This window comes from Giraffa tippelskirchi, chromosome 1 (assembly GCF_054371585.1).
Source record: "Giraffa tippelskirchi isolate mGirTip1 chromosome 1, T2T-mGirTip1v1.2.pri, whole genome shotgun sequence".
Taxonomy (NCBI): Eukaryota; Metazoa; Chordata; class Mammalia; order Artiodactyla; family Giraffidae; genus Giraffa; species Giraffa tippelskirchi.
The window spans coordinates 223815700-223841242 of record NC_137275.1 but is presented as its reverse complement, the minus strand read 5'-3'; the positions used below and the strand labels follow the sequence as shown (position 1 = coordinate 223841242).

Sequence of the window (25543 nt, the reverse complement as noted above, 5' to 3'; positions counted from 1 at the left end):
GTCTCTGTGGTTGTTCAGTTGGACTCGTGTCCAACTCTTTGTGATTCCATGGACTGAGCACGCCAGGCTTTCCTGTCCTTCACTGTCTCCTGGAGTTTGCTCACATTCATCTCCATTGAGTCAGTGATGCTATCTAACCATCTCATCTTCTGTTGCCCTGTTCTCCTCCTGCCTTCAATCTGTCCCAGCATCAAGGTCTTTTCCAGTGAATTGGCTCTCTGCATCAGGTGGTCAAAGACTCGCTGCACTTTCCTAGAATTGCAGTTAGAACTTGAAGCCATTTTTTCTGACTTCAGAGCCACTATCCAGAGCTGTTGCCAGCATCCCTTCATCCAGCACCTTTGCTGAGCACCTATCACGCACCCTGGTGGACCAGGTCACTCACGGCCCCGCCAGGTTGGCCATATTCATGCAAAGCTGTCCTCTCCCCTGGATGCAGGAATGGGTGGATCTTGCAGTTGTCATGAACACTTGATGACCCCATTTGCTTGTCCTAAGCTCAGCCTGCATCCAGGTAGTCATGTGGCCCCTCACTTGCTGGGCACCTGTGTCAAGCAGTTCTCTTCTCATCCATGAAGCAGACATGTGGTGCCTCCCTGGTGTGGTTGTTCGGAGGTGACCTGGATAACCTGCTTGGCATGGGTCCTGGCACATGGCAGGTGCTCACTGTGTTTAGATTCAGCAGAATCTGGGCCAGAATCAATGGGGGAAACTTTGGAAACTGGGTGGGGACCAAGGCCATAGCAGAAAACTGAGTCCTCCATTTCCTTTCCCGTTTGGAAAAATAGGCCAGCCCTTCTGAAAGTGCTCCGTGAACTGCTTCTGGAACAGATGTGCTTGACGGAGCAGGAGGCTACACAAGAACACCTTGATGGTAAAATGGAGAAGATGCTTAGGCAGGTGGCCGTTCAGCTAAGAGGTGAATTCGGACATCTCATCCAAGCCAGCTCGTCTCCCATGCCGCCCGAGGAGCTTCACTGGCCTCGGGGAGTGCAGCCGACACGGGGGACTGAGGCGTCCAAAGCGGAGCAGAAAGATGCCTCCGTGCAGACCTCGGCCATGGAGGGCGACACGCTCAGGTCCGGACTCGAGGGCCCAAGAGAGGCTTGGGGGGAGGAACCAGCAGACGCTGTCTTCAGTGCCGGACGTCGGCCGGGAGGGCCGTGCAGAACACCGGGGCGGCAGGCCACTGCCCCCGCCTTCCCCAGGAGGACCGAGAAGGTAAGCTTTCCCACCTGTTCCTTACTTAGTTACTTACTGCTTACAGACAAAGCACTTAAAATCACCTCCGATCCCACTGCTTTTAAAATATTTATATAGTCAGGTGTCTCCCTCTGCCTGTACTTACCTTGACCTCTACCTAGAGCTGTGTGTCCTTGCTCACCTTCCCCGAAGTGTTGCCGACATCTCCTCCCTCCCTCCCTCTCTGCCCCCCACCCCAGCCCTCTCATTTATCTGTGTGCCGTGATACGTATAGGGCTTCCCTGGTGGCTCAGATGGTGAAGAATCCACCTGCAATGCAGGAGACCCAGCTTCAGTCCCTGGATAGGGAATATCCCCTAGAGAAGGAAATTGGCTATCCACTCCAGTATTCTTGTCTGGAGAATTCTGTGGACAGAAAAGCCTGGCGGGCCGTAGTCAGTGGGGTCCCAAAGAGTTGGACACAACTGAGTGGCTAACATACTTTCATGATATGTTTATGTTTTCACTACAAAAAGCAGAGTCACATTTATGCATCTGCCTGTAGCTTTCTCTTTCATGTTACGTATCAGGAACTTCTTTCCTTGTAATGCCTGCTAAGATTCCATTATGGGACATATCCCAAAATTTGCATGATTTCCCCCCGTTGATGGGCTTACTTTGCAGGTTGCAGTAAAAGTGTAATAACCTGACTTGAGCGACAGGAACGAGAACCTAGGTTTTCCTTTGTACAGACTTCATGTCTGAGAGGCATCATTCTGTGGGCATTACCTCCATCCTCTTATGCTTACAATACCCGTCGGAGCTGAGGAGGCCAGGTCCCAAGAGCCCGTGGTCAAGGCCAGCTGTTAGGGGGCTGAGCTGGGCCCCTCGCTGCCTGACTGCACCACTGATCACTTTCCCTGGGTCACCCTTCTCCCCAGCCCACGCTGGCCTGAGTGGTAGGGTCCAGTTTTGGTGGCCGAATGTCTGCAGTTTGTTTCATCCAAAATGCTTTCTCTAAGCATCTTCTCACACACCGTCAAATATGCCAGATTATCTAAAGCCAGACTCTCCTGGCAGTGTTAGAAATCCTTCTAAGGAGGAGGGGTTGGAGCCCCATAGCAGGGAGATGGGAGTGGCCTGGTAGAGGAGGAGCAAGGTCGTGTTTGTGACGGGGCTCCAGCAACGGCTGCTGATCTCCTTGTTTCTGAGGGGTGTTTTGTATCTGAGAAATAACTGTATACACTGCTTCACAGCATCAGAATGGAGAATTAAGTTTATTTTCTGACCACTAAATTACTGCTTTTGTGCCTACCAAAGAGAGTTAGATATATCATTAGCAAAATTGCTTTTGATTGTTTTAAATTATGCACCAAAACTGTAATTTCTGGAAAAGGGTTTTCTAAAGATATCAGTAGAGACCAAAAAAGAGATGTTGCCATTATATTAACAGTGCTCGAGATGCAAATGTGTGCAATTTGGCTGGAATAGAAATGCTCTCATCTGCCCCAGCTAGTTTAGTTTGTACCTGCGTATTAGGAAAACGAGATTTCGTGTGTGTGTGGGTGAGTGTTTCCCCACTATTTCTGTGGGAGATAGCATCTTATATTCAGGAAAACTGGATAATCAAATGAACTTAATTTCCCCAAATATATTGAAAAAAGTTTTCCATTTGGAATTATCTTCTTGTTGGTGTCTTCAAAAGGAAGTCTACTGTGTTTATTTTTTTTGCATCTGCTATATATGCCTGCAGCGCGAGATTTCTATCCCCATAGCATCACGTTTAATCTTCTCACCAAGCGCATGAGTGAGGTAGGCATCACCTCCATTTTGCATAGGAAGAAATGCAAGCTCTGGAAGGCTCAGAAAATTGTCCAGAGTGACTCAGCTGTTGAGAGGAGCAGCAGGCGTGCCCCATGGAGTCCGGCTATAGAGGCAGACAGGGATGTAGTAACCCCACCTTTCTCAGGAAGGGGGGAGCCTCGTATCAGCAGTGTGGTCTCCCATCTATGCAAAGCAGAAGAAAATTTAATGGTTTTCTTTGTGGCTTTTGGTTAGTTAAGGAATCTGTCATCCTCAAACTTAAGCTGGAACTCTGGCAACCTGTTAAGAAGAACATCTCTGCAGCCCAGGGGTGAAACAGGGAAATGAGACCTACTTCTGGCTCAGTTACAGAGGCAAGGTGCTGGGCTGTACAGATACACCCGCGGTTCCACTGGGCCTGGCCACGCACCTGCTCCGAGTCCTTGGGGCAGTCGCCTGACTTTCAGGGGCTCCGAGGGCATCGTGTGACCTGGCACTCGGGTCTGGCATGCTGGCTCAGAGAGGGAGTATGTGTTGGGTGCTTTGTGCCATGTCCGTGGTAGGAGCTCAGGGTGTTCATGTCCCTGTCCCCCTCCCCTCCCCAAATGAGAGATCAAGGATGCCGTCTTTAATAAGGTGATAGGTGGGCTCTGTTCGGCGTCCATAAGGTAGCATTTTGGGTGGTGTTATTTGGGAAGCAGTGCTAGGGTGACTGATGGCTGCCTTCTAGCCTGAAATTGACTTTGGCATTTGTGCGCTTAGAGCCGTCTTCTCTGCTGCCATATGACACACAGATTCAGATCCAGGAATAAAGATCGCTGGAGATGGAGGGCCAAACAAATGGTTGTCACTTTCCAGCTCTCTTTGACGAGGCGTCTGCCCCCTGCCACATGTCCCCGTCCCCACGTCCCCCCCTCCCACGTGTCCCCGTCCCCACGTCCGCCCCTCCCACGTGTCCCCGTCCCCACGTCCGCCCCTCCCACGTGTCCCCACGTGTCCCCGTCCCCACGTCCCCCCCACGTGTCCCCGTCCCCGCGTCCGCCCCTCCCACGTGTCCCTGTCCCCACGTCTCCGCTCCCACGTGTCCCCGTCCCCACGTCTCCGCTCCCACGTGTCCCCGTCCCCACGTCCCCCCCTCCCACGTGTCCCCGTCCCCACGTCCGCCCCTCCCACGTGTCCCGTCCCCACGTCCCCCCCACGTGTCCCCGTCCCCACGTCTGCCCCTCCCACGTGTCCCCGTCCCCACGTCTCCCCCACGTGTCCCCATCCCCACGTCCGCCCCCACGTGTCCCCGTCCCCACGCCCCCCCCACGTGTCTCCGTCCCCACGTCCCCCCCACGTGTCCCCGTCCCCACGTCCGCCCCACGTGTCCCCGTCCCCACGTCCACCCCCCCCACGTGTCCCCGTCGCCGCTGCAGACTGTTCTTGTCCTTGAAGCTCTTCTCTCTCTTGCCTGGAATTTCAGGGTAAAAGGGTCTCACGTTCCTTAACCGGGCAGTAATGTCTGAAGAGCTTGTTGGAGGTTCAGCTCTCCAACCTTCTTATTGCTCGATACTGGACTGGTTGGTTGATGTCTCAGTTCTCTGTCCAGAAAATAGGCATAATAACTTCTCTTACCCTGTGAGCTCCAGAAATGCAGAGTTTAGCTGAGGATTATGGCAGAAAATGCTGGAAAGCATTGGACATCCTAGAATGTGCAGGAAGAGCGCCGTCTTCTTTCCTTCCTGAGAGGCTTGGCTGATTTCCTCCTTCGTGAGTTTCCCAACCTTTAGCAGCCACAGTCAGGTTTAGACTGTATCTTTATCCCAGGCGGAAGCCCTGAACCCCTTAGCAGTCACTTCCTGTATTCTCTGCCTGTGCACCCCTAGCTATAGGCAACCACCAAGCTTTCTTCTGTCTCTATAAATTTGCCTGTTCTGGATGTTTCATGTAAATGGAATCATGTGGTCTGTGCTCTCTGGTGACGGGCTTCTTCCACTTAGTGTAACTTTTTCAAGAGTTGTTCATGTTGTCGAAGGAGTCAGTGCTTCATTTCTGTTATGGCCTCATGATGGTCCATTGTGTGAATATACCACGTCTCATTTATTCGATCATTAGTTGATGGACATTTGGACATTATGAATAATGTTGCTATGGACGTTCATGTACAAGTTTTTGGGTATACGTGTGTTTTTATTTCTCCAGGGTATCTATCTAGGAGTGGAATTGCTAGGTCATGTAGTAACTCTGTTTAATGGTTGGAGGAACTGCCAGACTCTTTCTCTAAAGTGGCTGTGGCTAGTTTACAGAAGTTTTCACCAGGACGTGAGGGCTCTAATTCTGCCACATTCTCACCAACGATCATTATTATCTTTTTGATTTTAACCATCCTAAGGCGTAGGGGGGGTGGTATTTCACTGTGATTTGATTTGCAGTTTCCTAATGACAAATGAGTTGAGCATCTTTTCACCTGCTTCTTGGTCTTTTATGTATCTCCTTTTGAGAAATGTCTTTCAGGTTGTTTGCCCATCTTTTAATTAAGTTACTTGTGTTTTTATTATTGAGTTGTCATAGTTCTTTCTGAATTCTAGATTCATATCTTTCTTCTCAGCTTTTGAGTTTGTTTAGACTTCCTCCACTTGAAAGGCACCCCCACTTGGCCTCTAAAGATAGTGTTTGTACGTTCATTCCGCACCTAGTTGTTGCTGCTGCTGCTGCTGCTAAGTCGCGTCAGTCGTGTGCGACTCTGTGCGACCCCATAGACGGCAGCCCACCAGGCTCCTCCGTCCGTGGGATTCTCCAGGCAAAAATACTGGAGTGGGTTGCCATTTCCTCCTCCAGTGCATGAAAGTGAAAAGTGAAAGTGAAGTCGCTCAGTCGTGTCCGACTCTTTGAGACCTCATGGGCTGCAGCCTACCAGGCTCCTCTATCCATGGGGTTTCCCAGGCAAGAGTACTGGAGTGGGGTGCCGTTGCCTTCCCGTATGTGAGTTCTTATGCTGGAAGCTGTGGCTAGAGTACAGCTTCTGGTGCAGAAGACAGACGGAAATGCATAGGCACTTATCATAATGGTCCTAATATTTTCCGAGGAGAATTCCGAGGGAGCAGTGAGTACATGACAGAGGAACCAAGGCCCATTCTCTTGAGGAAGGCACGTTTGAGCTGAATCCTAATGAATGTATCGGGATTAGTGGGAGAGGTGGTGGTGGGCAAGAAAGAGCATCCTAGGCAGAGGAGACAGCCTATGCCATGGCCCCGGTTCCAGGAACCGGGCGCTCTGAGGAAGCGGTCGGAGGTCCCTGTGGCTGGGGAGTGGGGGTGTGGAGGAGAGGTGGTGGGTCACTCAGCCGGCAGTCATGCACAGCATGGGGGCTGTGCTGTAAAGGCATTGACCTTTGTCATACGGGAACTGGGGAATGATTAAGTTCATTTTAAGCAGGAGGATGGGTTGCCTGCTGTGGTACAGTATGGCCAGTGGGTTAGAAGGGCAGGAATGAGTGTGGGGAGGCCCCTGGGGAGGCTGTTGCAGTGGCCAGGGTGACCGGGGTGAACGCTCACAGCGTCTTGGAGTTGGGTGGTGGCCACGGAGGATGAGAAGAGGCAAAAGAATTCAGAGACAACCTGGGAGCTGGAATTAGTGGAACCTGGTGCGTGATGAAGGTGGGTGATGCCCGTAAAGGGAATTTTAAAAATGACTCCCAGGCTCAGGGCTGTCAGCAAGTGGAGGGCGCCGTGACTCCGCAGGCAGGGGCTGTCGGAGTGGACCTGTGGGGTGGGGGCCTGGGCTGCTGGAATGAAAGAGCTGAGCTTGCGGTTGACTTGGGAGGGCATGTATAGGATGGGTGGGTCAGGAGCCGCGGGCCTGAGAAATGGCCATGGGGCTAGGGGCATGTAGCCCCGAAAACCTTAGTAAGGGTGGTTCTCGTGGCCTGACGGGAGGCAGGTTGTCTTGGGTTGAAGAAAGGATGGGAAATGAGGACATAGATAAGGAGCTTTCCCAGACGCTCCTTCTGGGAAGGAGCTCCTTCTGGGGAATGTTGCCCAGAAGATTGTGTTGGGAAAAGGTTGCCGTACAGAGAGCGTCTGGAACGTGCAGAGAGATGGCAGGCCGGGGCCAGAGGGTGTCGAGGGGAAGAGCTTGGCCCTTGTCAGTCAGAGGGGGACCTCTGGAGGCTGGGAGGTTCAGAGAGGGGCCCTGCCAAGACCCAAGCGCTGTGGGCTGGGGGGTAAGCAGAGAGGCCGTGACCCAACAGCCGCTTTGAGTCCTGTTGTCTGAGGTTGGCACGAGCGGGTCGACTGTGCGACCAGAGGAACTGTAGTTACTGTTTACCCGGGTGTGCTTTCAGGATGCGAAGAAGTCGCGCCTGCCTGTCCTGGTAAAACCGTCGCAATCGCTGGGAAGCATGTGCCGGCTCCCTGCCTCCCAGGAGGAGGTGGCCCAACTGCAGGCCCAGGTCCTAAAGCTGCAGGAGGAGCTGAAGGAATTGAAAATCCGCAACAAGCAGCTTCACCAGAAGTTAATTCTGGCTGAAGCTGTGACGGAGGGGCGACCGGTGCCAGAGGAAGCGCTCCCGAAAGGTAAGCATCAAGGAAAACGTGTCCTCCACGAGAAGATGGACGGCCCGACAACGCGGCCCAAAATGTCAGCCGTGTTGTTTGGAATCGCAATAGGTGGGAGGATAAATTTCCTGAATTGCAGTGACTAATCTTGACAAATACACCATCGAGGGGACACAGTGAGGAAAGCGCAGCCACTGTTGGCATCTTGTTCTGGAGGGCGGGGGGACGGGTCGTGCTCCCAGGCCTTGCAGGGTCACGCTCCCTTCACTGCGCTTGTCCGGGGCTCCAGTCGCGGCGTGACTTGAATCTGGGTGGTTTTTTTTTTTCCCCGGCACCATCTGTGGAGGCCTCAGTCCTCTTTGCAGCATTCTCTGAAAGGCTGGGCCACAATTGTTTGGGTCCTTCAGGGCTAATTGCAAACCCTGCTGACTTTATGGCTTCTAGAATTGACCTGCCTCCCTACTCCCTTGGAACCTGCTGTCTGTGCTCTCCTGGGAGCTCCCCAGATAGCCCTTGGGGTACAGAGTCTCGGGTTGAGACTCTAGACTCAGAGGGAGACCTCAGTGGGGTCCCCAGCCCAAGACAGGGGTGCATGGACATGTTGCCCCTTTGAGAGTCAGGAATGCTGAGGGCCCTCTCACAGAGCAAGCAGGTGAGCACGTGTGTAGCAGCATCCGTCATCTTCAAAGTGTTCGTGAATCCACAAGAGCACTTTTGTTGGCTCCTGATTTTGAACTTCTGCTGTGAGCGGATGACACCAGACACAATAGCAAGAACAGTGATCTTTTATGTAGTTATTCAGAAAGGACGTATCAGATTCTCCTGTGTGCCGGGCACCGGAGAGATAGTGAACATACGAGACCAAATCTGGGTCCAGCTTATATATCACAGGGGGAGGAAGAAAATATGCTGTGAGCAACACTTGCTCCTTGGAAGAAAAGCTATGACCAACCTAGACAGCATATTAAAAAGCAGAGACATTACTTTGCCAACAAAGGTCCATCTAGTCAAAGCTATGGTTTTTCCAGTAGTCATGTATGGATATGAGAGTTGGACCATAAAGAAGGCTGAGCGCTGAAGAATTGATGCTTTTGAACTGTGCTGTTGGAGAAGCCTCTTGAGAGTCCCTTGGACTGCAAGGACCTCCAACCAGTCCATCCTAAAGGAGATCAGTCGTGGATGTCCATTGGAAGGACTGATGTTGAAGCTGAAACTCCAATACTTTGGCCACCTAATGCGAAGAGCTGACTCATTGGAAAAGACCCAGATGCTGAGAAAGATTGAGGGCAGGAGGAGAAGGGGACGACAGAGGATGAGATGGTTGCATGGCATCACTGACTCGATGGACATGAGTTTGAATGAACTCTGGGAGATGGTAAAGGACAAGGAAGCCAGAAGTGCTGCAGTCTGTGGGGTCGCAAAGAGTCGGACACGACTGAGTGACTGAACAACAGCAACATCTGCAGGAAGGTGGGATCGGCGGTGGGGTAATCTCATAGCATGAGCCGCAAAACCAGAGTTCTTAGAGAAGAGAGATGGTCTGGAAGTTTCAGAGATGAGCAAAGGCACTCACTCATTTCTAGGCCCATGGTACAAGGGAGGGAGGAAAGATGCACCCACTCTTGAGGAGGCTGCCGGAGAAGCAGTGTTTGCCAAGGAACGGCTGCAGGCCGACATGGAGGGTTGCATCCAAGCAGTTCGGGGCGGGGAGGGGGCTGGGGGCCTCTGCCTGCCTGTGGCCGTAAGTACAGTCAAAGGAGTGCCCGTTACTTCCTGAGCCGCGCTGTCCACTTTACACACGTGGTCTCACTGAATCCTCCTCCCAGTCCTATGAGCAGGCACACTAGTTATTCTCACTTGATCGCTGAGGCAGCAGTTTCAGAGATAAAGGGTCTTGGCTGCGGTCACACTGTGGGCTGACATCCCAGCCCAGGTGGGAACCAGCTGCTTGGTTTCAGCCTTTACTTTACCCCCAGTGTTTCCCAGAGCCTAGTGTCTGATACTGCATGTGTGGATTTTACGATGATCCATAGCCAACAGTCTCTTCCATTTGATTTTAGTTTCTCTTGGGTTTGAGGCTTCCCAGGTGGCTCAGTGGTAAAGAATCCACCTCCCAATGCAGGAGACGGGATTTGATCCTTGGGTTGGGAAGATCCCCTGGAGAAGGCAGTGGCAACCCACTCCAGTATTCGTGCCTGGAGAATCCCATGGACAGAGGAGCCTGGCAGGCTACAGTCCACGGGGTCACAAAAGATGTGACTTAGTGACAAAGCAGCAGTCTCTTGGCTTTAGCACAGTGGCGGTTTTAAGATCGGCCTCCAATGAAGTAGGCCTTTGGTAGGATTGCTCTTCCTTTCCTCCTTCCTTTCCCAGAGTCCTTCATCCATCCATCTGTCCATCCATCCCCCTACCCATCCACCCAGGCATCTGTTCACACAGTCAGTGAATGTTCTCCAGGCGCTTGTGATGTTCCTGGCCGCCTGCACACAGTGGGGGAGAGAAGGGAAGGAGATGCAGTCCCTGCCTTCTGAGGGTAACCTGTCCAATGGAGCAGGGACAGGTACTTAAGTACATCAGGCGGCAGGAGTGGGGCTGCCCTGGGGAGGAAGCAGACGTGGCTGAGTCGCACTGAGGCCCTGGCACCTTGCCCGGGGCTTGCCATTTGCACTGAACAATGTTCTGATTTCTTGCTGAGGCCCAGGGGTGCCTTGGCCAGGTGCTACTTTGGCAGCTGCCCGGCGGGCCCTGAGGGCCTCTCTTCTTGGGAAGGGTGGGCATAAGTCTCTGGAATTCATTTTCTCACTCACGGTTTTTCGAGAGCCTGGGCTTAAACCATTTCAGACAGGCTGCAGTATATTTGTGCTTTTTATGTCCTGTTATGGCAGCTCGATAGATTAATTTTATCTTATAAATTGCATTTTGCCTCCCCAGTGTTTTTATTCTCCCTGTTGTATCTTTATGTTCTTCTTAGTTGCTTGGCTAAGTTTCAAGCCAAGGGTTTTACTTATTTTGCTCTCTCTCTCTGCGGATGCCTGTAGCCCAGCGCCTCGTGGGACCAGCCTACCAGGACAGCCCGGGAAAGCAGGAAGGACTCGAAGCCACGCCCTGCATCTGGAGAGAAGAGGAAAGGGACAGCGATCAGCAGGCCGCCTGCGAGCCCGGTGAGAGTTCATCCCCTGTGCCTGTTGACCAGCGGCTTTGTGCCAGGCACCATTTGGGGGTTTCATGTAAAAATCAGGACTTAGCCCCGCCATGGGCATCTTAGGGCGTCTTCGCTGTCCCTGTGTGACACATGAGGAGGCAGGTTGGGGTTTTTAAAGAGAATTGGTCCAGGGCCACCCGGCTGGTAGGTAGGTGGACGAGTCGAGGCCCGCTGGGTGTCTGTCCGAGCGGACAGTCCATTTGTCTGACACTTTTCTACCAGGCAGTGGGCTGGGCTCTGGTGGTTCGGCCTTGGAGGACACAGCCCTGCCCAGTCTCTGGGGAGACCCTGGGCTGTGGGCCCTCTTCCCAGTGGCGTACACTTCCCGAGGCCCCCAGTCAGGGTGCTGACTGCATGGTCATGGGCTTCCTAGGGCCCTGGGCTTTGAGGAGAAAGCCACTCTCCTGGGTAATCGAGTGCCCCTTAGCTGAATTGTATGGAGGTCCAGAACTTCAGTGTTTCCTATAATGTAAATAAATGGCCCTGGGGACCTCTACTGTACAGCAAAGAGATTCAGTTATGCACAGAAACATCCTCTTTTACACTCTTTTCCATTGTGGTTTATCACAGAGTGTTGGATACAGTTCCCTCTGCTGTACTCAGGACCTTGTGTTTATCCATTCTGAGGGTAACAGTTTGCATCCTCCAACCCCAAACTCCCCGCCCAGCCCTCTCCCTGCCCCCTCCTCCCTGGCACCCGCAAGTCTGCTCTCTGTGAATCTGTTTCTGTTTCACAGACAGGTTCGTCTGTGCTCTATTCTGGATTCCGCTTGTGAGTGATGTCATAGAGTGTTCGTCTTTCTCTTTCTGACTCCCTCCACTCGGTATAGTGATCTCTAGTTGCGCCCCTGTCGCTGCAGGGGGCATCATTTCGTTCTTTTTATGGCTGAGCAGTACTCCGTTGTCTATACGCACCACACCTTCTTTATCCATCCGCCGATAGACATTTAGGTTTCTTCCATGCTTTGGCTGTTGTGAATAGTGCTGCGCAGTGATTTTTAAATGGAAAAAAAAAAAAAAATCCTGCCTTGGAACCTTATCAAGGGCTGCAGAGCAGAGACTGCAGAGCCGCGTGGCCGTGCTGACCCTGAGCCGCGAGACTCCCTGGGTACTGGCCAAGGTGCCCAGAAATCAGTCCTTGCCTCTGTGAAGTCACAAACTGCTGTAGATCAGGGACATTTCTGAAGTCAAAAGTTTGAGTGTCGAGTGTCTAAAGGAGTTGGAAGGAGCAGAGTTTAAAGTGGGAATGTGAGGATGATACCTCCCAGCTATAATGAGAGTGTGTTTGTGTGTACGTGTGCATGTCTAAACAGCAGAGGTGGCCACAGTCTATATCACAAAAGGACATTTGTATGGGGCTTCCATTTGTCTTTGCCTCACGATTACTTCCTGAAAGTCATCAGAACTGATCTTTATTCCCATAAGTGAACGTCACTTCCTGCCATGAAATTCCATTATCAGGAGGTTGTTAGAGCAAAGATATTTCCTTGCCTTGGAGTGTGACTCATAGCAAAGAAGCCTGTTGAGCTCTCTCCCAGCAGGACTCCCTGAGTCCCTCCTCTGCCCCAGGCCCCGGGCCAGACACTGGAGAAGCAGAGATGAATGACATGTTCTCCACCTTGGAGGCCCTCAGGGGCTAGTGATTATAACACATTCTGTGCAGGAAAAATGCTCTGTTAGGAATGCTTCCTTGATGTCACGCAGCAGTGGCTTTCTAACATTCAGAAGTTTATTTTATGATATGTGCATCGTGAGCAGAGAGACAAGAATGGGCTTAAAGCCACAAGGAGCAGCTGCAGAACCCAGAAATTGGAATAGACAGCCTGACAAGGATGTGTGTGTGCCTTTCCTTCTGAGTGGTCTCCTCGGTCATCTCAACCAATGCGCCTGCTGCCTTGCCCATGTTTCCCCAAGTCCGCAAGCCTTTGCTCACATGTTCCTGGAATAGGAGACCTCTTTGAACACCCTCAGGAAAGCAGAGCATATTCATATCGGTTGGTCTCCTTCACTGCTGTGTGCCAGACATTGTTAGTCTTTTTGCAGATCCTGTCCCATCGGATACTAACGACAAAAGCAGAATCATGGTGCTTTCTCCATTTTGCAGATGAAGCTTCTGAGGCTCAGAGAGGCTAAGGCACTTGCCTAAGGTCACACAGCCATTAAGTGGTTAGAGTCTTAGTGTGAAACCAGCTCTGCTGAGTTTCAGAGATGGATTTTTCTCCTATATTCTGCTGCCTCTTATGTATTCAGACAGCTGCTTGTCCTGAGCTGAGCTCTCCCTTGGACAGCAGGCAGTGTGGCATGTGGTTAAGGACAGATGCTCTAGACTCAGGCCTGAGCTTGAAGCCTTACAACAACAAATAAGATATTGCTTTGGGGAAACCGAAGCTCCGGGCAGTGAGTTCTTACCCAAGTCTGTGCAGAGCCAGCAAGTAGCCAAGCTGGATGCGAGCCCTCTTCTCTTTGCCTTCAAAGCTGTGTATTCTTCCTGCAGCTCCACTCTGCCTCCCACAGGAGTTGGGCCACAAACATGGGGATTTAAACTAGCTGTAAGGAGATGTTTCCTGGCAGGATTATGAGTCAGCCAAATAACTCCTCGCTATAGGAGACATCATGGCGTCTCCCAGAAGCTGGTAGACATGGAAATGAGGTGATGACTCTTACCTGCTGTGGATTTTGGAATCGCTCGTCTTTGATGTTACTTCGTTCTTTCTCCATGTTTTCAGCCCTTCACATCTGGTCTGGGCTGGGGGCTGTACAAGGCACTGAGCATGTGAAGATGAAAGGCCAGTTCCGGCTGGGAAGGAACATGCAGTCCAGTAAGGGAGAGGAATCCAGTAACTAACTGCTGTGTAAATAAATGAATAAGCCAGATGTCCATCCTAGGCCGGCACCCAGCACGTGATATGTCTGTTGTGGGTGTTACATGTCAGGTGCCGTGGAAGCGCAGTGGGGAGTGACTGTTTTGCATAGTTTGAACGTGGGCTCACAGAGGAAGGACAATCAGATTTTGGTGTTGAAGGATGAGTAGGAGCTCGTTGAGAGAGAGTAAAGTAGGCGGCCGAGGGGGAATAGCACGTGCAGAAGCAGGGAGGCATGAGCAGCCTGCGGTGTGCAGGGAATGCTGGTTGCTTTAGGAGGGAGTCTCCGTAGGTGGTGGCTGAGCGTGTCCCTGAAAAGGTTGCCTGGAACTCGATCATGGAGGGTCTCAGATACCGTGAGAAGTTTGGATTTAATCCTCAAGATGGTGGGGGGCTGGATGAGTTGTAGGTGGGGGTGGGTGGTTATCATGGTGGAATTCAGTTTTCCGCACAGTCGCTCTGAGGAGGAGGCTGGATTGAGAGGGAAGAGGGAAGGACTCAAGCCAGAGGGGCTTGGCAGGAGGCTCCCGCGGTGTCTCTGCTTGGCGGGGGCTGTGCGCCAGGGCAGAGGGCTAGATTGCAGCAGCGGCGAGACTGACGTCAACGTGTTTTGATTTTCAGACTCTGAAGTTGACCAGCCAGATGACCCTGCCGTCTCGCCCCCAGGTGATGAGAACCCCTCTGAAGAATTCCCAGACCCCCCTTCAGCAGCTACGCACTTGAGTTCCAACAGTCAGTTTTCCACTAAAGTCAATGTGGTTGGGACTGACCCGCGCGATAAAGAAAACTTAGAACGGAAAATCTGTGACCTGGAAACGGAGCTCGAGGGCTACCGGAACCTCATCCTGCAGCTGCAGAGGCACTCCCGGTTCAGCGAGGCTGTCATCACGGTCTTGTGTGGGACGGAAGGGGCCCAGGACGGCTTGAGCAAGTCCAAGGGCAGTACCAACGAGGAAGAAATGACCTTCTCGAGTTTGCGCCAGGTCCGCTACGTGAAGCACATGAAGATCCTCCACCCGCTGGCCCCAAAGATGGTGGACGGCAGGACGCTGGAGAGCCTCGGACAGCAGCTGGTGGGCCAGGGGTATGAGCCGCAGAAGGAGCAGAATTTGAACATGGAGCTTTTCGGTGGAATCCATAACCTGCAGAATAAGATCAGAGACCTCTCGCCCTCCAGGTATGTCCCACCTCTGCCTTCTCCCCCGGGTAAGCCTGCAGTTCCCCCACGTTGCCACTAGGTGGGCGCCCCTGAACTGGAAAGGGGTGCTGCCCTGCAGGGGCGCTGGGCATGTGCCCGGGAAGCCTTCATGGCCCAGCTGAGGCAGTTCCTCCTTGGAAAAGACCCTGATGCTGGGAAGGATTGAAGGCAAAAGGAGAAGGGGGCGGCAGAGGACGAGATGGTTAGCTCACATCACCAACGCAGTGGACCTGAATTTGAGCAAACTCCAGGAGATACTGGGGGGCAGGGGAGCCGGTGTGCTGCAGCCCCTGGGGTCTCAGAGAGTCGGACACGACTTAGCAACTGCCCAACAGCACTAACAGTAAGGAGCTACGCCTTCGGGACGTGACATGTGAGGCCACAAAAACCGGCTGTGTACAGACTCGGCCTGTGCCTTCTGAAACTGGCCGAGCAGGTCTTGCCAGGCTCAGGTCGGGATGCAGGGTAAAGGTTTTAGACCAGTCACTTGGTGAGTTATAGCACGTTTGCTGAATGGCAGTGTTTACTCCTGACCCTGTTAATGGCTTTTACTGTCCTGCAGGGGGGCAGGGGGGAGGGGTGGGCGACGCTGAAACCGATGTCCTAGGCAGGGTGGGAAGGAAATAAATATTTTCCGTATCTCTACCCTTTAAGGTCATCTCAGAGAAATAAGCCTGTGTTGAAAGAGAAGAATTCTTGGGTCGTGAAGATATGTTTTATGGGCATAGAGATATACAGTTTTGCTTCGTGAGATATGACAAACATGGGATCATTTGTAAAGCTGACCTTCATTCGTAACTAATTTGAGACAGACACGTTGTTCGGAATTCGTTGTTCAGGAGCCAGAGTGCATTTTCCAAGGCTTCGCATACAGTGTGATTGAAGGCAGCTGGCGTTTGTTGAAAGGCAGTGGTGTCAGACCCCAGGTTAGGCACTGTTCTAACTTAACCCTCACAGTCACCTGAGGAGGAGGTGATCTTAAACCGTGTGTTTGTAGACGAGCAAATGGAGCCTCAGAGAGGCTGCCGTGACCGAGAAGGCAGCCTGGCAGGGTCTGTGGAGCGGGCTGGGCCAGCCCACTATATCCCGCACTGATGCCCAGGTATTTTCTCATTCGTTAAACTGGCCCCGTTTGCAGTGTTGTGGTCACATGACCTCTCTGTGCTCACGTGGGCTCGAAGGTAGTCACTGGTCATCATTTCAAGGAAGGTAGTGAAGCGAAGCCACTCGGGGGCCAGCTTCCTGCACCCACAGTCGGTGAGGAAGACGGAGCCACGCTTTCCTCAACTTGTGCTTTTCTCCGTGCTGACTGATAACTTGCGCGCTCGCACAGGAACAGACAGATGGGGCGCCGGGAGGCCGTGATGCATGGTTTAGTTAGGCTTTGAAGGCGGAACCCTATTTGAGTCAAAAACCTTCACGATTTAACTGACTTTGCCATGTCTAAGAGGCAGTTTTCTCTCCTGTAAAGGGAGATATTCATGCATTTGTTAGGAGGTTGCGAGGAATAGATAACTTATAAAAAACACCCACTTCCGTGGCTGATGGGTCATAGTCCCTCTGTGAATGGTAGTCAGGATTGTAATTATCTTATGACCCTTCCCTCAAGAGCAGAGACTCCTGTTTTTGTTTTCCCACCTTACAGTTTCCTTTTTGTCATTCCTGAGAATTTGTGCTGGGTCCCCTGCCCGTTGGAGGGCTCGTTTCTACAAATTCCGAGTGGTATTTTTAAAGAGTGAGTGGAAACTCATTGTCCTTGCCAATCTGTACTTTAATTGGGGGCTTCATACAGGTTAAGAGTGCTGCAGAAGAACCTCTGTCCCAGCGTTTGTTAGCTGCTCTGAAATCGAAAGAGTCGCGACCTCGCGTCGTTGCAGTTGTTCCAAAAGTATAGATACTTGTACAGCTGCAGGCTTTTCAAAATCCTGCTTTGTCAGTTTTCCAATTAGTGTTAAAGTCACAGAATGGGTGCCAGCCTTTCCTTTTCCCTCCTGTATCAGGTACGATTCGTTAGTTCAGGCCCAAGCCAGGGAACTCTCCCTCCAACGACAGCAGATAAAGGACAGCCACAGCATCTGCGTCGTCTGTCATCAGCACATGAACACCATGATCAAGGCGTTTGAGGAGCTGCTGCAGGCCAGCGACGTGGACCACTGCGTGGCCGAGGGCTTCCAGGAGCAGCTGCATCAGTGCGCGGCGCTGCTGGAGCAGCTAGAGCAGCTGTTTCTCAAGGGTGAGTGAGGCGCGGGCCTGCAAGTCCTGAGATGGATCAGGCACTGGTCCAGGACTTCTCGGAGGGGCTCCCGGGGGAACTGGCTCCTTGGCCTCACCTTCCGCCCCCTGCCCTGCCGAGGTGACAGCAGAGCCCCACTGGCCTGCTTCCTTCCGGTGGCCGCTGCCCCGAGGTTGGCAGTCTGCCCTGTTCCAGACCCGGGGTCCAGTGGAGGGGCCTCGGGCCAGGCTGGGAAGGCATGGCTACGTGGTTGCCAGTTCCTCTGAATTGTCAAGAGAAGATAGAAACCCAGGTTTGGCAGGTAAAGACTCACGGCAGCAGAGTAAGTCTGGCAGCAACAAACAAACAAAGCAAACAAGAAAACCCAAATGTTCATTGGTTAAAAACATATTTAAGCATCAGAGATGGTCTGAGGAAGGATGAAAGAAAACCTTTGCCAAACATTAGCTATGTGCTAGGTACTTTAATAGATGTTCTTGCATTACAATTCAAAAATAATAATTTGCATTTTTTTGAGACTACAGCAGACATCTCCCATATAGTTCAGTTCAGTTGCTCAGTCGTGTCCGACTCTTTGCAGCCCCATCGACTGCAGCATGCCAGACCTCCCTGTCCATCACCAACCTCCAGAGTTTACCCAAACTCATGTCCATTGAGTTGGTGATGCCATCCAACCATCTCATCCTCTGTTATCCCCTTCTCTTCCTGCCCTCTATCTTTCCCAGCATCAGGGTCTTTTCAGATGAGTCAGCTCTTCGCATTAGGTGGCCAGAGAATTGGAGTTTCAGCTTCAACATCAGTCCTTCCAAAGAATATCCAGACCTGATCTTCTATAGGATGGACTGGTCGGATCTCCTTGCAGTCCAAGGGACTCTCAAGAGTCTTCTGCGACACCAGAATTCAAAAGCATCAATTCTTTGGCACTCAGCTTTCTTTATAGACCAGCTCTCACATCCATACATGACTACTGGAAAAACCATAGCCTTGACTAGACAGACTTTTGTTGGCAAAGTAACATCTCTGCTTTTTAATATGCTATCTAGGTTGATCATAACTTTTCTCCCAAGGAGTAAGTGTCTTTTTATTTCATGGCTGCAGTCACCATCTGCAGTGATTTTGGAGCCCCCCCCAAAACAAAAGTCTGCTACTGTGTCCACTGTTTCCCCATCTCTTTGCCATGATGTTTTGCCATGTTCAGTGTATCGTTCCCTCTCTCTCTAGGCAGATACATACATACATGTAAACATACCCGTACCCCTTACTGATAGTCCTGAGAGGAGAGTGGATGTGGTTGGCCCCTCCTCCTTGGGGAGCTCTCCTCCCTTGACTCCTAGGAGGACACCATTCGGAGTCAGTTCTCCCGCCCCCCTGGGTGCCCCTCTGCATCCCTGCCTTCTGTGCATATTCCAGATCAGCCGGTCCTACCACCTCACTGCCGCCGCGGCTCCAGCTGCCTGCCTGCCGCTCTTTGGGGTGGGTGCGGTCCCCTCTTCCCTGGCCTCTGTGCCTCCACCCTGGGCCTGAAAGAGTCCATTTCTACTGTGGTCAGAGTGGTCTTCACAAAGTGTACGTCAGGTCATGACTGCTCTCTGCCCAAAATCAGAGGCTTTCCTTTGTGAGCCGTAAGGGCTCAGTTCAGTCACGGGTGGGAGGCCTTGCACAGCACTCTTGGTGCCTCACCCTGGAGTCCTGTACTTGTTGTGAGCCGGGGGCTTCACTCTCAGAACAAGCGGTTTTACATGAGGAACTCGGCCTTAACAGGGAAGAACCTTGATTTGACCCAGTCTTCGTGCCTTCGTGCAGACACACAGATGGTTCACAAGGGTCCACGTGTTCAGTGTGATGCCGAGGTAGAACGTGGGGTAGTTTGGCCTTCTGGGCCCAGGAAGTGTTGTTTTCTCCGTTTTTAAAAAGGGCACGTCACAGGCCCGTTGTCTAGTTAGTACCAGCTCTCAGGACCTCGGAGGGCCAGAACGCAGGAACACTCGACTTCTCCCAGCTTATACGAAATCCCCTTTCTTCTGGCTAAGATTTTGCAAATAAGCTAGCTTCCATTTTGCTGTAGGAGGGATCAGTGGGTCCTCAAGATAGAGCTGTGTCTTCCTGGCCCGAGGCACTTTCTGTCTGTCTCTCTCCTTCCTCCCAGCCCTCTGCCTGGGAGCGGGAGGCGGAGAGAGACTGCCTCTGGCACCAGACACCCGCCCTCCCTCAGCTCTCGCCTCCCCTTGACTTATGTTTTACTTATTTACCTTGACAAGCCCAAGGAGATCTCGCTTCTTGTTTCCTATGGGTTCTGGAAGCAGAAGCGTTTCGGGCTTAACAGACAACACAAACACAGACCTTAAGTCTCCCCCACAAAAGGCATAGAGTCTCAGGAACCTCTCTGCAGCAGCTCTTTTTCTTAGAGAATAACATGTGGCCGAGGTGGGTCTTTCTGGGCTGCCATCTGAAGAGTCTGGCTCTGAATTGTGAAGTGAGCCCACCATAAAGTAATTTTATGTTTGAGGTAGTTGCATAGCATGAGTTCTTAAAAAATTTAGTCTTTTTTTTTTTTATTAATACAAAGCAGTACCCGTTTATTGGGGAATAACAGATAAGTGAATACTCCTGAAATTGCATCATTTATACAGCAAAACATGCACACCCTGGAGTGTATACTTTCCAGACCTTTTTTATCCATGTGTGTATTTTGGGTGGAAGTACGACAGTTTGTAGCCCTTCCCTTAGTTCAATTATAGACCATAAATGTTGAGCTACATTGTAAGTTTTAGGGGCTGCAGAGCGTTCTTCCGTATGAAGACACTGTAATTAATCATTCCCCATTAGATGGACATTTAGGTTGTCTCCAGTTTAGGGCTGTGATGAAGGACCAATGGATTGGGATCTTTGTGCATATCCTGCTCTTTCCTTTAAGATATTTAACTGGCAGAACCCAAGGAGGGTGGCAGTGTGCTTTCTGACAGCTCTGGAGGATTGAGGATCACTAAGGTGGCTGGGGCCCCGCCTGGCCAGTGGAGGGAGCTCAGCGGGTGATGGCGTATTTTGTTTCTTCAGAGCCCGAGCTCCTGGAAGTTGGGGGGGGGACATGGGGGGCAGTCTTGTCCTGTCCTGGCCTCCCGACCTAGGAAAAGGCCAGGCAAGCAGTGCCCAGTCAGGATCTGATGATGCTGCTGGGGGTCTTACGTGGTATGGACCTGACCCTGGGGTACCCGTGGATGAAAGGCCTCCCGCCTCTGTCTGGCACACATCCTTGAGCTTGGAGGGGGCACCTATGGACTCTGAAGGGGAGGCTTCCAGGAGGAAAGGACATGGGAGCTCAGGCTGCCACGTTGGGAGGATTCATGGCTGGTGGGGAAGGTTATTTCCCGAATGGTGGGGGGTGGGGTGGGGCATGCATGCTCTGGTTAGCTTCATGAGCCAGGCTACCCAATAAAGTGGAGTATCCACGGAATACTCCTGAGTAGCCCTGAAATCTGCCCTCTACCTGGCCCTTGTACCTTCATAAAACAGCTTTCTCCTGCTTGAGAGATCTAGACCAGTCGGCACCTCGTCTGAACTCTCTGCTGGTCCAGGCTGGGTGGGGCTTGGCCCCACCCGCCCACAGCATCCCGTGCTGCCTCATCACGGTGCTGTTGTGGAATCATCTTTTGGGTCCACGGTCCCCACTCAGCTGTGAACCCTTTGGGGGCAGGCCCCTCATTCATATCTGTGTCCTCAGCGTCGGATGCAGGCAACCTGGGAGGAGAACTGTAAATATTTAATATGAATTACCGGTGAGACGGAAAGGAAGAAGCGTTTGGGTCACGTAGGAGATGCCAGACTCTGATATTTGAGCTTAAACTTGTACGATCGATGGGTGTGGAGCTAGGGAGGACTGTTTTCCCAAGTGACTTCTTACGTAGTGACCAGTGACCGCATACAGAGGGGTCAGTGCAAGGAGGAGACTGCAGGCGGTTCCACCCGTGACAAGCCGGTCCTGCATCGTGCCTCTCACCCTTGTTCAGATAGGTTAGCGGATAACTGGATGTCTCTCTGTGTGGAAAGATGGGACCTTTCCACCGCCACATACTTTACAGCTTTTTGGGTGTAGCAGTGAGATTTGCCTGAGAGATGGGAGCAGTTTTCCATGACATGCTTCCTAAGCTTCTGGAAGAGCCGGACAGATGGTACCCTGTCACCTGCATGAAGGGAGATTGCACCAAGAATTCAGTGCGTAGTACCAGCCATCTCCCTGTGAGTCCCACAAAAACGGTCTGTCATTTGGTTTTAAAGAACTCTGTGGTGGAAGGAAGTGAGTGGAATACAGCTGTTGAGTTGTTACAAGCTCCCCAAAGGGTCTCTGATCTGAAGAAGGGAACCTGAGGTTGCTGGCGGCATCCAGCTCATGGGCTCCTTCTGTGGTTGTGGACTTTGTTAGGAATCAAGGGGAGTTTTCTGCTGGTTTTGAGATGAGTTTACTGTCAGGCAACCCAGAATGCTTAAAGCCTGCCCCGGACCAGGCATATGCTGCCCTGCGAAGTCCCTGTACTTCTGAAGGACAGTGGTAGATGTGAAGCACGTGTCATGATATTGTTTGTCTGGCTGGTACCTGTAGAGTGGGCAGGCGGCTGTGAGAGCGTCTCTGTCTCCCTGGCTTACCTGAACATGCGGTGAAGTAAATGGAGTGTGAACTGGGAGGGTGGGAACATTGAACTCCCTGGATTTCTCATCGTTACCTTAAAACAGAGAGCCTGACCCTGGCTCATGGGGTTGTCTTGGGGCCTGAGGGAGACGTGAGTGCCAAGGAACCGCCCTCAGGGCCCGTTCTGAGAGCCTGAGCATCCTGCCCCACGTGGTGCTGGGACTCAGGGGCCAGCCTGGTGGGCGCAGAGGTAACCACAAGACGAGAAGTATGTGTGTGTCTCTGCTGTGATCTCCTCCGCGCTGTGGTGTTCGAGAACGTTTCCTTTTAGGAGTAGTCTTGGAAATGGTACGTGTGGGTACTGTTTAATTATAGTCTCATTTTTCCAGTACAGCTACTGAAGGTTTGTCTTTTTCTTTAGCCACGCATTCGTTTCTTCAAAGAGTTCCTCCCAGCCTGCAATTTCCAGAGTTCGGAAATATTTTAAAAATACGGGTGTTCATTTCTGAAAGCTGGGCTCACATGCTCCTTTTGCACAGCGCGTAGTGATGCACAGGGGCAGCAGAACACGTCCCCAGCTGTGTCCCGAGCCTCATTTTGTTTTCCTTTGTCATTTCATCTGGTCACCCCGCTGCTGCAGACACCAGCTTTTTCAGCTGCACGCACAGCCTCCTTTTCCTGGGAATCCCGCTTCTCAGAGCCTTTCTGGAGGAGATAATTTCAGTGCAGATAGAGCTGTATGCACAAAGATGTTTCTCTTATAAAATGAAAAATTGGAGAGGATCTCGATGTCAGCTAGGGAACTGGCAGAAACTGGTCCACATCCACCTCCAAGGGACTATTCCTGTTCTCATTGAACGTGACATTTCTAAAGCAAACTTGGTAAGAGAAGTGCTCATAATAAAGGCCAGACTGAGGGTCTTCCCTGGTGGCTCAGTGGTAAAGAATCCACTTGCTGACGTAGGAGACGTGGTTTTGATCCCTGATCCGGGAGGATCCCACGTGCTACAGAGCAGCTAAGCCTGTGCACCTCAACTACGGAGCCTGTGCTCCAGGGCCTGGGAGCTGCAGCTGCTGAAGCCCGAGTCCCCCAGGCCTGTCCTCCACGACGAGAGGAGCCAGCGCAGGGAGAAGCCCATGTGCTGTGCTGGGGAGTCGTCCCCTGCTCACCGCAACTGGAGAAAAGCTCGCGCGGCACCCAAGACCCAGTGCAGCCCAAAATAGATCAGGTTAAAAAAAAATCACCATTAGTGTGCTAAAAAAAAAATAAAGGCCAAAGTGAGAAGTTAAGTCACAATAACTATCATCTGTGTGAGAACGCATGGAGGAAAGAACAGAAGGGAAGCCAGGAGCAAGTCTGTGGTGAGAAGACTCTGGAATTTCGGACCTAGAGGGCAGTGAGCTGCTTTCTCTGGATTCTGTTCGCCGTCTCCTGCAACAGGCCTCTCTTCTGCTGATATCAGAATTTTAGGGAAGGAGGAAGAGCCTGTGCCCAGCAGTGCCTTTGTGATTGCTTTTTAGATTCAGGGCTGTCACCTTCCTCCTGGGACGAGCACTGGCGCTGGAGTCTACAGTCTGAGCGGTATTCTTGGTAATCCAGCTTAAAATATCCAGGACTGTTATAGAAGAGTGTCTAAACTAATGGAATAGTGCCTCTGCAAATGGATGAGCAAGAAATTATTAGGGAGCACTTTTTCTTTTCTGTTAATGTCCTTCTTGATGTTATTTCTGCTTCCAGGAAATGCAGTTGACGTGGAAATGGAAGCCCAGAGAGAACCGAGGGAGAGGTGAGTGTGCAGCACGGGGCGAGGTGGCTTTGTCTGCCAGCGTCGGGCGTTCTGGGCTCCCTCCTGTTCTGTTCGTTTCCTGCGTCTGGTGAATAGAGCAGAAACGCCTAGGAAATGGACGATGGCCGTGCAAAACCAGGAGTTCAGGCTGTGTGTCCTGCGGCCTTCCTTCAGCCGTGTGAGGCTGCTCTTGGCATGTCTCTCAGGCGATTTGACTCAGATGGCACGTTCCTTCTGTTGGCCCCTGAGTCCCTGGAGCATGAGTTGCAGACTCGAGCCTGACCCATCCGTCCTTTCCATCACGGACCCCACGCTTCACTCCTAATCTGACGTTGGCTTGCTCTCCAGACCGTGCGAGTATACATGCAGTACACCCTGCCTTCTCCCTGTGACTTCCAACTCCTCCTTCAGAGTCGGCTCGCAGGAGACGGCCTGCTCTCCCCGACCCCTCACCTCTCCGCCCTCACCCCAGGCTCACTGATCCTTCTCGTAACGCTTGGCGCTCAGTTGCGCTGCAGCACTTACCATGTGGTATTCAAGGAGTCCCCGACAGAGGTAAGGGGACAGCGTCAACTAGGCGTTAGCATGTGCCCGCTGCCGCCCTCGGCATTCGCGTCGTTTCAGACCCTACAAGGTGAGCGTTCTTGTTCTGAGTTTGTGGTTAGGTGCCCGAGGGGTCAGAGTTGCATGCGTGCCAGGAAGAGGCAGCACTGGGGTTTGAACTTCAAGCTGCTGTTACTCCCACACCTGGATGCTTATTCCCTGTTGCCTTTTGAGGGCAAAGACTGTCTTAAATATCTGCACACTTGCTCCAGCCCCAGCTTTCTGGCATGTGATTGGAATGTTTAAAAATGTTCGTGGTGTAAATGGGTTGTTTACGCCCTTAGCTTGCCTCTGTGGCCAACTGGAAACATCAAGGCTGTGCCTTCCTCTGCTGACTTGTTCAGGGTTCTCACTGTTGTTGGCAACTGTTGACGCTTCGCTCCTCTTGGGAGCTGCGACCCTTTGGATCCCTGGGGCCGAAATAAAGAAATAGAGACCAGTCTGGGATGCGGAGTTTTAGATTTTACTGGCATCACGAAGGCCGCCAGCATCATTAGAGTGAGCAGGCAGGGAAGTGGCGCAGCTCACTGGAGCACATTTTAATCAGGGCTTCTGTAAGTTTGGAAGAAACAGTCCTCTCCCATTGCAGCATTCTCAAGGATCCCTCCCAGTCTGACCTTCCACTTCCACCCTGATAATAATGGGTCTCATTGGCATGCTGTGGAGGGGGCAGTAAGGACCTCCCCGCTGGAGATGTCTTAGCAAACAGAGATCAGAAGGATGAGGCTTGGGGTGGGGCTTTCAGGGAGCGTGTCCACCCTTGAGGTGTAGATGTGGCCCCTTGGAGGGGGCTCTGCTGATGGGCAGAGCATGGAGCTACAGAGGTGGGCGGGGGCACCTTGGCCTGGTCCTCACATCCTGTATTAAGAGCCCAGATCCTGTTCTACAGGAAGAGGGGTATGTCCAAAGGAGGGCAGGCTGGGACTAGACAGGAGCAGACTTGCTGATCTGAAAACCAACCATGGTTGACTGGAGAATGGGCTGGAAGAAGGCAGGGAGCCTCCTCAGCCCCTCTTCTTGTCTCTGACAGGCTTGCTTCTGTTCACCCATCTTCAGCTGCAGGCTTAGCACTCGCATGGGTCACTCCTAAGCTAATTAAACGGGCACCCTTGCCCCCTTCCTTCCTTTGCAAGGCGGTAGTGAGCCTGAGCATCCATCACGCTGTCTGAGCGAAGTTGCATCTGGTGTTTACCTGTTAATGAATGTGTTGCCGCTTTGGAGTCCTTTGCTCCTGTCTGAGCTCGTGAATAATGAGACACGAAGTTATAGGAAAAAGTGGGAGAAAAAAGAGCTTAAGTTAAGGCGCTTATCTATAATGGAGGTTCACGTGGGCTTCTCAGGAAGCTCAGGGTGTTTTCCTCCTGGCGGAGGTGGCCCTTGGGAAATACAGGTTAATGACCAGGTGATTTCCTGAATGGTGATATTGCAACCAGCTTGGGGACCACGAGGGTTTTGAGATTGGTAACCCATAAGTCCACCTGTGGGTTTGGGTTGCCCCCGCCCCCCACATTCTTC

The 25543-nt window shown here is 52.0% G+C and overlaps 1 protein-coding gene across 32 annotated transcripts in view; it reads left to right on the top strand.

The window, feature by feature from the left end:
• CDK5RAP2 (CDK5 regulatory subunit associated protein 2) overlaps nucleotides 1-25543 on the top strand; it is a 180182-nt gene that overhangs the window by 120841 nt on the left and 33798 nt on the right. For 29 of the 32 annotated variants that reach the window (XM_081528276.1, XM_081528247.1, XM_081528278.1 and 26 more), the window contains 6 exons: nucleotides 789-1221; nucleotides 7310-7541; nucleotides 10562-10684; nucleotides 14208-14763; nucleotides 16785-17017; nucleotides 23377-23425. In XM_081528276.1, coding sequence (XP_081384402.1) covers nucleotides 789-1221; nucleotides 7310-7541; nucleotides 10562-10684; nucleotides 14208-14763; nucleotides 16785-17017; nucleotides 23377-23425 — 1626 coding nt within the window. The remainder of the gene's footprint in view (nucleotides 1-788; nucleotides 1222-7309; nucleotides 7542-10561; nucleotides 10685-14207; nucleotides 14764-16784; nucleotides 17018-23376; nucleotides 23426-25543) is intronic. The other 3 variants (XM_081528228.1, XM_081528257.1, XM_081528324.1) reach the window with 1 other exon arrangement.